General features: G+C 43.1%; 1 protein-coding gene across 1 annotated transcript in view; it reads right to left on the bottom strand.

Annotated features, from left to right (window-relative positions):
* Positions 1-547: 547 nt before the first annotated feature.
* The window catches only part of PolE2 (DNA polymerase epsilon subunit 2), a 123,792-nt gene continuing 107,463 nt past the window's right edge, over positions 548-16,876 (bottom strand). Inside the window, exons 11-12 of the mRNA XM_050172274.3 lie at positions 8,593-8,769; positions 548-1,530 (exon numbers count right to left, since the gene is read on the bottom strand). Of these exons, the coding sequence (XP_050028231.2) occupies positions 1,438-1,530; positions 8,593-8,769 (270 nt within the window). The 3' untranslated portion in view covers positions 548-1,437. The remainder of the gene's footprint in view (positions 1,531-8,592; positions 8,770-16,876) is intronic.

Below are 16,876 nucleotides of genomic sequence, written 5' to 3'. Positions count from 1 at the left end.
CGCCATCTGGCACGGCAGATCACTTACTTATGCCAGTGCCTCTGGTGCCACCTTCTGTCCCTATATGAAACTTTCGGGGAAGTTTCATGACCAGATTAAAAGTATTAAAGGACCCCAGTTATATTGTTTAGTATTGTTAAATACACTTTTGTAGCACCTGAATGTTCTGCAATCGACAAAGGTCTCTAGGCATACTCAAGCTATCTGCAACAGCCTGTGAGACCACCCCAACATTTTGTTGAAAAATGGTTGGGGTATGGGAATAATTTTTGAGACCAAATCAAAACTCGGCGTCTGCCAATGCATCTAAACAGGAGTGGCCAGGAGTGAGCACGTGCTGGCAGGTGTGCGTGTTGTCTGACCTCAAGTTTCGTGTTCGAGGCTGGTTGAGCATTCAAAACTAGACTAAATCAGCGAGACCTGGCAGCTATGGCATCGATAAGCAGGGTCGACCAAGTTTAATTCCTACGCGGGTAGTCGTGGCCGAGCATGAGCCGACGACAGTCGGCTTCTTCCGAAAGTACGTACAGTAATTATTATTGAAATCTCAAAGCACATTTTGGCTTACTTCAGCCTCTTTACTGAACTTTGTCAATAAATATACACAGTAACAGTAAGAAGAGGCCCACTGATCCAAACACCCTTCTTGATTAATGTTAGCTATTGGCCGATAGCAGCAGCGTATGGGAATCTGCTATATTATGAAACATCCAGAAAACAGTGAGGAGCAGGCTTCTGTGGAAAAGAGAGCTTTTGAGAGAAAGGCGAGTTTCCACTCCGCTTGCAAGCTCCACACATGACTGCAGAACCGAACTTGGCCGAGATGTTCGCAGCAGCGTATGCTATGCACGGACTGTGTTGCTTCACCAAGCCCGAGGAGTGGTTCAGGACCCTTTTAAACTGTTCAATAGGAAGCATTGTTTACTAAAAGCATCAATAAGGCATTCTGGACAAGCAAGCAGCTTGTTTGCATACACAGGACTCTTCAGAGTGTGCAAATGATCGCTGTATTGCCGGTAATGTCTAACTCCCTAAGCGATGTACCCTGTACCACAGCGGAGGTAATATGTTTGTAGGGATCAAGTTTCATGTTTGATTGCATACAGCTAACATTCTGAAATATTCGAAAACTATATAATAAAATATTCATGTTAACAGGTAGTGACTATTCAATTCGAAGACTGAATGGAATAGGACACTACTCAATTCTTTATTCGAAAGTTTTTATTCGCACACTCCTAGAAAATAATGTTGTGATTCATGATGGGCATGTTATCATTAGAAATTTATAGCGATTTCTACAGTTCCACATGACTGCACCAAGATAAATGGGTGCCATTATTGTGTTTAAACACTTCCCACAATCACTCGGTCATGTTCATCTCTGCCGACATGGGAGCAAAGGTGAGCTAGCTGGAGGGCCATCGTCGAGGTCAATTACTCTGCGACATTCCCAATCTGGCTGTCTTCGACCTTCTTGAAGGCAGGGTAGTAGACCTTGAAGGCGTAGTCTGTCTTTGGGAATGAACCCTGCATGGGAGAGAGACAGGCGGGGCTTACTTAAAACTATTTCCTTACCATGTAAGAAAATAGCCCTTTAATGGGGGCTTCGGCTGCAGTTTTTCACATTCACCATATGATCATAGTTATATGTCAACAGAAAGCTAAGAACAACATGTTGGGGTGTAATATGCATTATAACTTGTTAAACGCAACCTTTACTGAAATGTACAGGAAAGGTTTATGTTATACTGACAAGAAAGACAAAAGGAGGGAAAAAGAAAATTGTTCCTCTTCAATTGCCTGCAGCGTATGAATGTTTCAATGTCCTAGCTCATCTCAGACATGACCTACAAGAAATGTTTTCTGCCTCACGGATGCTGCCTATTTCTGGCAAGTTTCACTAATGTTTAGCAAAGCAGCACACTCTGCTGCTTGGCTCACTGTAGCCAGTCACTACCACATGCTATGGAGGCACCTCTAAGCAAGGCCTACGCTATTGCCAACATCTCAGTCGGTTATCAAAAGATGGAAAATGAAACTTGTTGCTGAACATCTGATAACAATTTGGGCTGATATTGCGGATTGCTATTGTCCAAAAAAAGAAGCTCCCACAATCTGCCATCATCCTTAGGCTCGCTACTACTAGTGGTACCCAAACAATCATTTGAGGATGCAGCCGACTTGCAAGACCAATGTCATTCTTGCGAAGCCTCAGCTACTCGATCGTCTGCCATCTTCACGATCACTGGAAAGACAAAAGTCTACTAAGACTATGTTGTAGATGGTGCAGTAAGGGCAGTAAGGGCCTTGAAGGTGGGTGACGTGTTTGGACGCCCATGCTCAATGGGCGTGCATGGTAAAAAAAAAATAATTCTACTGCACGGGGTGCAGTGGTGGCGTAGAGGTAGAACACCTGCCTCGCGTGCAAGAGGTCCGTGGCTCGAATCCCGGTGCCGGCAATTTCCCAAAGGAAAAAAAAAAAATCCACGTGTTGATAAAATTGCATAAACAGGCCTGGAGTGTTGCCTGATCCCGGTGACCAGAACCAGTAACGCACTCCCTCACCAGAGCAGTACTTGGCCACAACCTCCTATATGGACACAACAATCAAACCCTGGCCCTCAGTCCCCAGCAGCTGCGAAGCAACTGACCACGGCGGCGGTCAGACCCGCGACGCAGCAGAGGGTGCTAAGAATCCCTGGCTCCGGACAGGCCGCCATAGGAATATGAACCTGGCAACGTTTAACGCTAGAACGTCATCTAGTGAGGCGAGTCTAGCAGTGCTATTGGAGGAATTAGAGGGCAGTAAATGGGATATAATAGGGCTCAGTGAAGTTAGGAGGCCAAAAGAAGCATATACAGTGCTAAAAAGCGGGCACGTCCTGTGCTACCAGGGCTTAGTGGAGAAACGAGAACTAGGAGTCGGATTCCTGATTAATAAGAATATAGCTAGTAACGTACAGGAATTCTATAGCATCAATGAGAGTGTGGCAGGTCTTGTTGTGAAACTTAATAAGAGGTACAAAATGAAGGTTGTACAGGTCTACGCCCCTACATCCAGTCATGATGACCAGGAAGTGCAAAGCTTCTATGAAGACGTGGAAACGGCAATGGGTAGAGTGAAAACAAAATACACTATACTAATGGGCGACTTTAATGCCAAGGTAGGCAAGAAGCAGGCTGGAGACAAGGCAGTGGGGGAATATGGCACAGGCACTAGGAATAGCAGGGGAGAGTTATTAGTAGAGTTTGCGGAATAGAATAATATGCAGATATTGAATACCTTCTTCCGCAAGTGGGATAGCTGAAAGTGAACGTGGAGGAGCCCCAACGGCGAGACAAGAAATGAAGACTTCATACTCTGCGCTAACCCCGGCATCATACAAGATGTGAATGTGCTCAGCAAGGTGCGCTGCAGTGACCATAGGATGGTAAGAACTCGAATTAGCCTAGACTTGAGGAGGGAACGGAAGAAACTGGCACATAAGAAGTCGATCAATGAGTTAGCGGCAAGAGGGAAAATAGAGGAATTCCAGATCAAGCTACAGAACAGGTATTCGGCTTTAACTCGGGAAGAGGACCTTAGTGTTGAGGCAATGAACGACAATCTTGTGGGCATCATTAAGGAGTGGGCAAACGAAGTCGGTGATAACTCCGTTAGGCAGGATACCAGTAAACTATCGCAGGAGATGAAAGATCTGATCAAGAAACGCCAATGTATGAAAGCCTCTAACCCTACAGCTAGAATAGAACTGGCAGAACTTTCGAAGTTAATCAACAAGCGTAAGACAGCTGACATAAGGAAGTATAATATGGATAGAATTGAACATGCTCTCAGGAATGGAGGAAGCCTAAAAGCAGTGACGAAGAAACTAGGAATTGGCAAGAATTAGATGTATGCGTTAAGAGACAAAGCCGGCAATATCATTAGTAATATGGATGAGATAGTTCAAGTGGCTGAGGAGATATATAGAGATTTATACAGTACCAGTGGCACCCACGACGATAATGGAAGAGAAAATAGTCTAGAGGAGTTCGAAATCCCACAGGTAACGCCGGAAGAAGTAAAGAAAGCCTTGGGAGCTATGCAAAGGGGGAAGGCAGCTGGGGAGGATCAGGTAACAGCAGATTTGTTGAAGGATGGTGGGCAGATTGTTCTAGAAAAACTGGCCACCCTGTATACGCAATGCCTCATGACCTCGAGTGTACCGGAATCTTGGAAGAACGCTAACATAATCCTAATCCATAAGAAAGGGGACGCCAAAGACTTGAAAAATTAATCACCGATCAGCTTACTGTCAGTTGCCTACAAACTATTTACTAAGGTAATCGCAAATAGAATTAGGAACACCTTAGACTTCTGTCAAGCAAAGGACCAGGCAGGATTCCGTAAAGGTTACTCAACAATAAACCATATTCACACTATCAACAGGTGATAGAGAAATGTGCGGAATATAACCAACCCTTATATATAGCTTTCATTGATTACGAGAAAGCGTTTGATTCTGTCGAAACCTCAGCAGTCATGGAGGCATTACGGAATTGGGGTGTAGACGAGCCGTATGTAAAAATACTGAAAGATATCTATAGCGGCTCCACAGCCACCGTAGTCCTCCATAAAGAAAGCAGCAAAATCCCAATAAAGAAAGGCGTCAGGCAGGGAGATACAATCTCTCCAATGCTATTCATAGCGTGTTTACAGGAGGTATTCAGAGACCTGGATTGGGAAGAATTGGGGATGAAAGTTAATGGAGAATACCTTAGTAACTTGCGATTCGCTGATGATATTGCCTTGCTTAGTAACTCAGGGGACCGCTCACTGACCTGGAGAGGCAAAGCAGAAGAGTGGGTGTAAAAATTAATCTGCACAAAACTAAAGTAATGTTTAACAGTCTCGGAAGAGAACAGCAATTTACAATAGGTAGCGAGGCACTGGAAGTGGTAAGGGAATGTACATCTACTTAGGGCAGGTAGTGACGGCGGATCCGGATCATGAGACGGAAATAATCAGAATAAGAATGGGCTGGGGTGCCTTTGGCAGGCATTCTCAGATCATGAACAGCAGGTTGCCATTATCCCTCAAGAGAAAAGTGTATAATAGCTGTGTCTTACCAGTGCTAACCTACGGGACAGAAACCTGGAGGTATACGAAAAGGGTTCTACTTAAATTGAGGACGACGCAACGAGCTATGGAAAGAAGAATGATGGGTATAATTTAAGGGATAAAAAAAGAGCAGATTGGGTGAGGGAACAAACGCGAGTTAATAACATCTTAGTTGAAATCAAGAAAAAGAAATGGGCATGGGCATGACATGTAATGAGGAGGGAAGATAACCGATGGTCATTAAGGGTTATGGACTGGATTCCAAGGGAAGGGAAGCGTAGCAGGGGGCTGCAGAAAGTTAGGTGGGCGGATGAGATTAAGAAGTTTGCAATGACGACATGGCCACAATTATTACATGACCGGGATTGTTGGAGAAGTATGGGAGAGGCCTTTGCCCTGCAGTGGGCGTAACCAAGCTAATGATGATGATGACTGCACTGTTGGCAAGCAATGGTAAAATACTGCCACATCAAAGCGCCTCAATGGTGCTTTGAGGCAGCTTTCAAAGGATCAATTCACACAAAAACTACCTGACCAGTTTTGTTGTGCCACGATGGTATGCAAATTACATAAGTTTTTAAATTATGTTTCATTATTTCAATGCTATGCGTATTACATTACTTATCTTACTGTTTCAATAGGCACAGGTAAACCTCGATATAACAAACTTTAGGCCAGATTGATGCTGTGTTCATAAATTTTCCTAAAGCACTCGACCGGGTTCCTTATCACCGCCTACATGTAAAATTTCAAACTTTTAATCTTAATGAAACCATTTTAAGTTGGATGTATAATTTTTTTAACTATTAGATTGCAGGCTGTCCTACTTGATAACCTTGTTTCTTCACCTACTGCTGCTAAATCTGGAATTCCCTAGGCATCTGTCTTAGGCTCACTATTATTCCTTTTGTACATTAACAATCTCCTTAATAATATCGTTGCAAATTCGTCTTTATGCAGATGACTGTATCATGTATTGTCAGATTAAGAACCTAACAATTATCTTCTGCTGGCTGATTTGACTACATTATCATCATGGTGTGACATGTGGCTAATGCAGATTAATGTTAATAAAACCAAGGCAATGACATTCACTACATGTCGCTCGAAATTATCATTTTCTTATATCAACAACGCTGCCATTGAGCTGGTAAATCAGTTCAAATACTTTGGTGTCATCATGTCAACAAACTTAACATGGAATCAGCACATAGAATACATCACCAGCAAGGCGAGTAAAAGACTAGGACTAATACGTAAAACACTCTACATGGCTACGCCTGACACAAAGCTTCTGGTGTACAACACTCTAGTCAGACAGCAGCTGGAATACACCTCTATTATTTGGAATTCGCATCAGAGATACTTAACGCAGTCACTGGAATGATTACAGAATCGTGCAATTAGTTTATAACAAGGAACTACACACACGAGTGTTACACACCTTTGAAACACCTTGAATCTTCAAACACTTCAGCAACAAAGACGCATTTCTTTACTTCATTACTTCTTCAAACTCTACCACAGCACTTGTACTTTTCGACTACAGTCAAACCTTGCAATAACAAAATCGACGGGGAACGCGAAAAAATGTGCTTTCGTGAGAATTTCATTGTTGCGGAAAGAGAGAACAGAGAGGTAATGCATCCCAGAACAAATCTTTACTGTCGAAGTTCCGTTAGCCTACTTTGGCAAGCTTTGCTCGAGGATATAGAACCATATTATCGACAGTACAAAGTGCGCCGCATGCGTTGATCAGCAGTGGCAGCACAGCCGTGAAGCAGCATTCTCGGTCAATTACTTTCGGAGATAAAATCACTTTTGCAAAATTTTGTGTAACTGGGCACCTGACACAGAGCAACAGAGCAACAGCGCATGCAGCAGCATTTTTACAGTGCACGCGGTTGCCCGTAGACGCTGACGCTTCTGGTGCCGAGCGCGAAAGCGATCGTATCTCGTATACCCAAAGGCAAACGATCAAGATTACGGGCCCTTCGGGCAAATCTACGTCCGGCGCCAAATTCACACGGTGCCTGTCAGGTGGCACCAAAACCAGCATTCTTGAAGCAAGGGATCCGCATTCCCGGACGATCGCTTAATCACGGCCCGATGTGTGGCACTCCATGCTGCGGCCAACATCTCAAGCGCCCTAAACAATTCCACGTTGGTGGGACGTGGATTTGCTTTTTTTTTTTTTTCATTCCCTGCATTTTCCGCACCGAGGCGCACATTACGCAATGCACTGCTGCGATCGGCGATCGTTGTTCGAAACAAGCGCTTAGTTTCGCCTCATGCCATTGGCCTAGGCTGCACCGAATCGTCAGCAGTGGGGAATGCAAATTGAATGCGCGTTTCGAACGATCTCTGATCTCGCCTAGTAGGCATGCAAAAACCGTCGTGACATGTCGGTAGCAACATGCGTGTCACTTCAAATGGGCGATCAACAAACAAGATGGCGGCCATGACGTGTTTCTAATGCATGCGATCGCTTCCGACACTTGGTTGTTTTTGGTAAGCGGGACACAAATGCTTCAGTCTGTCAGCCTGTCGCTTCAGCCTGTCAATCTTTAGGCAGCATCGACATCTGATCTTGGGTCGTTGACTCTCAGTCAACAAAATTAATTGTTTTTCTCATTGAAACTAGTTTTTTTCAATTGTCCATTAATTCGAAAAATATTGCGGCCCCTTCCATGTAAGAAAATCCGTCGGCGACTGTACTTGGGTAATTGCATAGAAGGTCAAATTTCAATAGAACAAGATTTATATATATAAATTTGCTGATTTTACCTTCTTGGTTGTATCGATGTTTAACTGTATATGTTTAATGTGTACATATTCTTTTCGTGATGCTAACCGAATTGTGATCCATTACCTATGTGATGTTCTGTCTACCCACTCCTGCAATGTCTCACCATGAGACGGTAGAATGCGAAAGAAGCCTGAATGGGTTTCCTATGTAGCTTCGTGTTACATTCGGGTGGATGGCAATTGTTTCCTTTTCATGATACTTCCTCTACTTTGCCGAATTCCACACAACTGCTTTGCAACATCATCATATCTAACCTTACTGCTAAATTGCATTGGCTAATATTGCTCTCTGTCATGACATTGTGATAATGATGATGCGCAAGGTCCTGCTCTTCAAGACCAATGTCAAACCAAGTGGTGATGTCCAAACTTCATAAATATACTTGCTAAATGTATAAAAAACATAAAGTGCAGCACTTACCAGAATAGTACTGAAATTTAATGACCTATGGGCTTCTGCGTGGGAAGCAAAACAACATTAAGCTTCACTGCATTTTTTCTAGATGTACTTTCCTGGCCAGATGAGTTGCCGTCAAAACTTGGCTAAATGTGATGCTTTCATGTGCAAAAGGCAAGCAGTGAAGTTTATACTGCTTGAAAAATTGTGTCAGAACTTTTCAATGACTCTCTCCTGCCTGGTGTCAACGAAACTAGGATGGGCAGCACCAGAAACTTACGGGGTTGAAGAAGATGCATCCGGCTTGCTCGACGGTAAAGGCATCGCAGGAGTCGAAGCAGATGACGGCATCTGGCAGTGGGTGCAGCCAGAGGGTAAAGTCCCATTCCCAGTAGACGGGCGTTACCACAAGCGAGACAGGGCTCAGGTGGGCATTGGCCGCCAGGCTCCGCGTGTACTGCACACAGAGCAGCCCTGGGCATCCGACACAGTGCTTGAACAGTGTCGTGGATCGTACGCTATCTTCTTATCACAGACCAATGAAGTTGTGCACACTGCTCTGAAGAATGTGCTTGCCTTCGTGCTTCTACACACACGCAAGGTTTACACGCACGGCTACACGCAAGACCTATGAACAAGCCTACAATACAAGCATTAATATAGAGGCTGGTACACAAAATACATGTAGGTAAACAAATATATTAGGTCAATGTGTAGAAAGCCCTACGAAAATTTTGAGTGTAAGCAGAGGATATTCGAACGTAAGGAAACAACAACTACAGGCAACTTGTAATGCATAACATCAAAGCCAGCAGAAAAATTATGTACTGCAGTCTAACAAACCCCCAAGTACAATGAAATGCGCACTGTATTAAACAGGAAAAATTTACTTACAATTATTTATGGGAACAAAATCTCCTGTAATGAACTCAACATCGGATATAACGAACTCCAAGTGACAGTTACATCTCGATATAATGAAGTCCACAAAATCTGCACTTTATACTAAAATTTTGTTATATTAAACTTTCAGCTTTTATGCACATAAGTACAGTTGCGGACCCATTTTTCTTACCCAGAACAGGCTGTAAAGACTTCTGTATAACCAGGAAGTTGGAAAAGGCTGATGTCAAGGACAAAAAAAGAAAGAGAGATTCAGTGATCAAAAGCATGGTTCATGCCGTGTTGACTCCACCACCGCGGCTGATAAGTGTCCCCTACAGTGGGACGACACTATCAGCAGACCGATTTCCACACAGTAAGACCAGTGCAGCATCAAAATCTGTTTGATACCGCAAAGAAAGCTTCACTTTGAAATCGCATCACATCAAGATGGTGGGTGACAACCTTTTGTTCACGGCCACCATGTTTGTTGTGTATTTGTGACACTGCACACGCATGTCATTTCTAAGAAATTAAGCAATATCTGGTGTCGCATTCGAAATTTCGGTAGCCATTATTCATTATTTCTAGTATTGGTTCAGTAAGTAAAATGTCGCAGTTCCACCTGAAAGGCAACACATGGGTAATGATAGCGAAGTATAGACAGCTAATGAAGGTTCATAGTTTTATTGTCCATATAAATTTTAGTTAATATTAGCTTACTAATTAAATTAACAAGCATGGTGGCACATGCACACTGTAAAACAAGAACGGATCTAATTCGATGACCGCGAACACTCGCTATTGCAATGCTGGCGTGATGAAGAGCACAAGCAGCGCCATGCGCAGCGACAGCCAGGTGAGGGGAGAGCAAAGGCATGCTCGCCACTCCGCATGCACACACTCGATCATGCTCCCGCACGTACACTCACTCCCCCTTCCATGCGTGGGAAGACATTAGGCCACCACTCTTCTCGCCTTACCCTCACACATTTTCCCTTATCACTCTTGGGCTTTATTTTATGCAAAACATGACAGCAAGAGGGTATTGCGTTTTGTACTAGTGCCACTATTCAAGTTTATCAGATGCTGCTCTGTGTCGATGGCCATGCTCTGTGATGCATAGTGCGATTTGAGAATTGCATTCGCAATCAAATGCAGCCATCTGCACCTGTGGCAGTTTCCGTTTCTTGGTTTGGTATTCCTTCGCAGCGGCAGTGAAATATTGTTATATTGAGACTGCATATAAACACACTTCGTTAAATGGTGTTCGACATACACGATGTTCTACAGACAAAAGGTTATAAAAAATTAAATACTTCATTATGTCGAGGATTTTGTTTAATGTTGAATATATCAAGTCTAACTGTATCTACAACTGGCGCCATAAAACCCGCAGCGGATTTTTAAAAATGTTGCATACTAACTTTTACACAAACTTTTTAGTAGGCTTTGATATTGCACATAAACAGAGAGAGCTATAGATCTAACTGGGTTGCTGCAGTATACCTGTGCCCTATGGGCACAGAAAACGTTGCAGTTTCGCGCAAAAGGTGAAGCATCCATTGCGATAGCAATTAATGGACAGCTAGCTATACGAAGTAAGGATAGTAGTTTTGTCGGCCACATAAACTTGTAAGCATAGGCACAGTACTAACTAAATGAGCAAGCATGGTGTCACGTACGCACAAGCAAACATGAACACATCTCACTCGATGACTGTGTAAACTCGCTGTCAAAACGTTGGAGTGAGGAAGCCTGGCAGCAGCAGCAAGCGAATTGACATTTGTGCTGCTTCTCACATCAACGTGAGCTATGCCGCAAAAACAGTGTGTGCAGCAGACACTGCTCCCATCGCACATGGCTTTCAAGGTACAGCGGCCCAGAGTAGAACACACCCTAACTTTCCAACCTTCCTTAGGGACCAAGGTGAGGTCCACTACAACAATGGGCGAGTCAGTGAGTGAAAGACCTGAGGACTCTCCAGATCACTACCAGGAGCAGAAGAAGCTCTCTGTTATTCTTCTACTCTCGCAGCACGAGGCATGGCACGAGGCATTTTTTTTTTTCGCAGTACACTGAAACATGCTCGGAGTGTTGTATTGCCACTGTTATTGCAAGTGCGAAAGCATGTAAGCTTTATTTTTGTGGCTCTTGTTTAAAGCACGCAATGATCATTTTAACAAAGGCTTCCACAAATGTTATGTAATCTATGTAAGTTCTTTTTATGGGTCAACATATCTATGCAGCTGCCATAAGCATCTTGCTTTTTTTTTTTATGTGAATTTGTGCATGTCATCAATTTGTGCTTGTGCATCAATACTAATATGGATGAGATAGTTCAAGTGGCTGAGGACTTCTATAGAGATTTATACAGTACCAGTGGCACTCACGACGATAAGGGAAGAGAGAATAGTCTAGAGGAATTCGAAATCCCACAGGTAACGCCGGAAGAAGTAAAGAAACCCTTGGGAGCTATGCAAAGGGGGAAGGCAGCTGAGAAGGATCAGGTAACAGCAGATTTGTTGAAGGATGGTGGGCAGATTGTTCTAGAAAAACTGGCCACCCTGTATACGCAATGCCTCATGATCTCGAGCGTACCGGAATCTTGGAAGAACACAAACATAATCCTAGTCCATAAGAAAGGGGACGCCAAAGACTTGGAAAATTGAAGACCGATGAGCTTACTGTCAGTTGCCTACAAACTATTTACTAAGGTAATCGCAAATAGAATCAGGAACACCTTAGACTTCTGTGAAGCAAAAGACCAGACAGGATTCCGTAAAGGCTACTCAACAATAGACCATATTCACACTATCAACCAGGTGATCGAGAAATGTGCGGAATATAGCCAACCCTTATATATAGCTTACGAGATAGATTACGAGAAAGCGTTTGATTCTGTTGAAACCTCAGCAGTCATGGATGCATTACGGAATCAGGGTGTAGACGAGCCGTATGTAAAAATACTGAAAGATATCTATAGCGGCTCCACAGTCACCGTAGTCCTCACAATATCCCAATAAAGAAAGGCGTCAGTCAGGGAGATACGATCTCTCTAATGCTATTCACAGCGTGTTTACAGGAGGTATTCAGAGACCTGGATAGGGAAGAATTGGGGATAAAAGTTAATGGAGAATACCTTAGTAACTTGCGATTCGCTGATGACATTGCCTTGCTTAGTAACTCAGGGGACCAATTGCAATGCATGCTCACTGACCTGGAGGGGCAAAGCAGAATGGTGGGTCTAAAAATTAATCTGCAGAAAACTAAAGTAATGTTTAACAGTTTCGGAAGAGAACAGCAGTTTACGATAAGTAGCGAGGCACTGGAAGTGGTCAGGGAATACATTTACTTAGGGCAGGTAGTGACCGCTTATCCGGATCATGAGACTGAAATAATCAGAGAATAAGAATGGGCATTCTCAGATCATGAACAGCAGGTTGCCATTATCCCTGAAGAGAAAAGTGTATAACAGCTGTGTCTTACCAGTACTCACCTACAGGGCAGAAACCTGGAGGCTTACGAAAAGGGTTCTACTTAAATTGAGGACGACGCAACGAGCTATGGAAAGAAGAATGATGGGTGTAATGTTAAGGGATAAGAGAAGAGCAGATTGGGTGAGGGAACAAATGCGAGTTAATGGCATCTTAGTTGAAATCAAGAAAAAGAAATGGGCATGGGCAGGACATGTAATGAGGAGGAAAGATAACCGATGGTCATTAACCCTTTATTGCACCTTGTTGCATTTACGCAACATTCTGATGAACGGCATTAAAAACCGATGCAAAGTCAGTTTGGAGCTGCCTGTACACGTTGTTGCATTTCCGCAACGTTGGCCTGTAAAACTCGCCACCTTGTGCTGCCATCTGTGCTAATCCTTCGCATCTTCTACCAAAACAAATGTGGCGGAGGCTGCGCGCGTCCGCGAGCGGTGATATAGGTAAGTTTTACAAATTGTAAATGTATTTCTCCATAAGACAAAGCGCAAAAGAAATTCTTACGCTATGCTCCACATCCTTCCGATTCTGTAGGTTCAAGAAACATTGTCATTTCGGAATAGTTTGTTCCTGGTGACAGAAAGTTGCTATGTTGCACAAATGCAACAACGTGTACATGGTTTATTTTCTTTGGAAAAGTATAATGGCTCCGAAACGCTGGTATGGCCGAGCAATTCCTCCCGATAGTGAAGGCAGTGACCTATCAATTAGTCACGACAACCACGAGTGTAAGTCCGTTTCGATTCAATATGTGGACAAGATGTTCTCTGGTCGAATTTCCCTTTTTCTTTTCAAAAGTACGCTGTGCATCTGCACGTTGCCGTGTCACGTCGTCACGGGCAGAGCCTTGCGTCTGTGCTTCGATGTTCTAAATTTTGACACTAACCCGAAATCTCTGCATTGTTTCCTGGCTGCACAGGAATCTGCATGACGTACTGCACGAAGTGTGGGAACCACCTGTGCTGCACGAGCATGTACAAGTGTTCCATTTTGTTCCACACTAAATCATAGGTGCACCAATGATTGTCACGTGCAAATAAGCATCCGAGTATGAATCACACTAAGTCTATCTTTCACTTTCAACTTCTTCTTTATTTGCACATTGTTGCAAATATGCAACATACCCTTTTCTGCCAATTGAAACTACATAAATTCGCTAAAGTAAGTTTCCATGGGAGAACAGGTACTGTTATGCTTCCCTACAACTCCATGAATAATATTTTGAGGAAGCAAAAAATTGTGAAGTAAAGGGTTAAGGGTTACGGACTGGATTCCAAGGGAAGGGAAGCGTAGCAGGGGGCGGCAGAAAGTTAGGTGGGCGGATGAGATTAAGAAGTTTGCAGGGACGACATGGCCACAATTAGTACATGATTGGGGTTGTTGGAGAAGTATGGGAGAGGCCTTTGCCCTGCAGTGGGCGTAACCAGGCTGATGATGATGATGTGCATGTCTGTCTTCAGTGCTTTTTTAATTTTTTATTCATTTTATGTTGATTTATGCACCTAAGTGAGTAGTCCTGATGAAAGAAAACTGCCAAAGTAGGGCACTGCCACAGTTCAGATTCTAGAGTGGATTGAACAATGTTATTATATTGCGAAGATATAGGTGCGAATGGGTGATCGGCATTTCATTTAGAGGGAAATATTTGTCAAAATTGTACAAAATGCTTTGGAAGAAAAGAACAACACAGTGAACTGTTTTCAACAAAAGTACCTTTTTTATGCATGTGTTATTCCTTGTTCCTCTCCGAACAATTCGCTTGTCTGAAACTCCTCTACTGCTAAAAGTGCATATAATAATATAATATTTACATATATACCTCTTTAAATGTTAGTCTTATTATTCACATTTTATTTGCTGCTGCTTGTAGGAATTATATTCAGCATATATTTATTGATTTGCATCCCGATATTTATTATACATATTGTACATGCTTTGCGCACTCTCGATTGTGTTCTTGCATTTTTATTCCTAATGAGTGTATATTGAGTATGTATATAATAATCTCTGTGTTTGGTCGGCACATTACAAAAAGTGATCATTGCGTGTTTTTATGCAACACGTTTCTATTTCATAATAAATGTCTTGTGTCAGATTTTGTTTGTGCCTTTCTTACTATGGACCGCCACTCCGTCATCGACAAAGATATATATATTTTTTTCTCCAGAATATATTGCTTTGGCTTGCTGGTACATGCGATCCATGAGTTAGTGGTACAGACTCTCAAGGACGGCAACTGAACATTTGTGACAGAAGAAGGCATTCATTGCTTCAAAAAGAAATTGCCGCTGTTAAGTTAGTCGCTATGACAATCTCAGTGCGTCAAGAGCCAGTGCCTACCAACCACTACTTAACTAAAGGAAGAGCTTTATAGTGCACTACAACAGAGCCTTCATGTACATTTACCTTGAGATCTGACATTGCTTTTATTGCTTCATTCGTCTGATTATAGTGGTTAACCTCCAAAGACACACGTGCCATGAATGCACATGCCGTGAATGCAGACCACAAGGTTTTTTTAACATGTACCTAAAACTTGGTATAATAGGAGTTTTGCATTCCACTCTCATTGGAATGCAGTTGCCGTGCCAGCAAAACCAAGCATGGATCTCCGTGCAGTGTCGACCGTCCCAGTAATGAAATAAAGTAAGCCACAGTGGCAAAATTTGCTTGGCAAGACTACACAAGAGGCAGCGTACAGAAGAGGTGGCAGAGTCAAATTTCTGTCGCCTGGCACAAGGTAACGTTGCCACCCACATTGGTAAGCGTAACCCAGCAGAAAGATTGGACGGCAATGAGGAGACACGAATGGGAGGGCAAGTTTTAGATGGTGGCTCAACCACTCTGAGCCAGAAAATGTATTATGTAGTGCCAACTGTATACCGGTCTACAATAAACTTACAGACGCAAGATTTTTTTTTAATGATGAAAATGAAACTTTTAGTGCCTGTGTAATATGGTATTCCTGCAAGCCAGTAGAGCAGTGCATGGTCAAGCTGCAGCGCCATGGTGAAGAAAGCCTGGGAGAGCTCGTAAAGAAAACCTCGCTTTAATAGTGAAACTGTTATAACTTGCTCAGTTGCACCAAATGTAAGTTCCCGTATACAATAAAGCCATTCCATATTTGATGGAACACATAAATACTGTCCCTACACAAACGCAAGAACAACAAAGAAAAGATAAAAGAAAACTTCCTCACCGCCCTCTCCACAAGGACAGAGACGGAAATCTGCGCCTGGCCTAAAATTCACCACATTTTTATCCTTCAATACCTATCTCTTCTATTTACTCTTGTAGAACGAACATAATGGTCAGTACGACAAAAAGAACGAAAGGACAGTATGGACGCAAGTAAGTCTGAGCGGGCGCAACAGCAGGTTTTTAAAACTTGTTCTTTCATCGCAATCTTTCACTGCTGAGGCATGTTTCATATTTTTTTCTTCCGTCATTTTCCTTTTTTTTTTATGGAATAAATTGAGTATCGGTTTTTCTCCTCGTATTGCCTCCTTTCCCCTCCTGCAAGGCTTTTAGCACCCACGCCGTGCCTTCCTTGCTCTCCCCCTCACGTCCCGACGTCTTTCCCACCCTTTGTTGTTGACACCTGTGCGGCTGCGTGACCCCTGCATCAAAACAGGCCGCCCTCTCGAATGCGCTCCTCATCCCCACTAAATAGTTTTCCAATCAGCCAGAGACCCCCACGTGGTTATCTCTGCTCGAGTCTTTCTGCTGGACTCCTGCCTCAAGCGTTGTGAGAACCTTGTGGAGGATGGATATATGCACGCAAAACGGCACTTGCAGTACGCGTGTACTCCAGTCCCGCCACTTCTTTTCCCCATCTTTAACGCCACCCATCTTTCCCATTCAATGCTAATTTCAAGCTTTCCTTGCTCAAAGAATACGCCTACTTGCTTGTATCGCCACTGTTGCAAATATATGGTCGTTCTGCATACTGACAGTAGGTCACAGCAACTTTAAACATTCTTTTTTATTACTTCACTTTTTTCTTTGTATATTTTTCTGGCTCAAAAAATAAACAATTAGAATTAAATAAGCAATATGTGGAGTCCTGTTTGCATTAAAAGAAAGAACAGGAATACAGGAAGCTCTCCCAGGCTTTCTTGACCATGGCACTGCAGCTTGACCATGCGCTGCTCTACGGGCTTGCAGGAATACCATATTACA

This window comes from Dermacentor andersoni, chromosome 6 (genome assembly GCF_023375885.2).
Source record: "Dermacentor andersoni chromosome 6, qqDerAnde1_hic_scaffold, whole genome shotgun sequence".
In the NCBI taxonomy this organism is placed as follows: Eukaryota; Metazoa; Arthropoda; class Arachnida; order Ixodida; family Ixodidae; genus Dermacentor; species Dermacentor andersoni.
The sequence above is the reverse complement of the archived record's forward strand: the minus strand, read 5'-3'. Positions and strand labels throughout refer to the sequence as shown.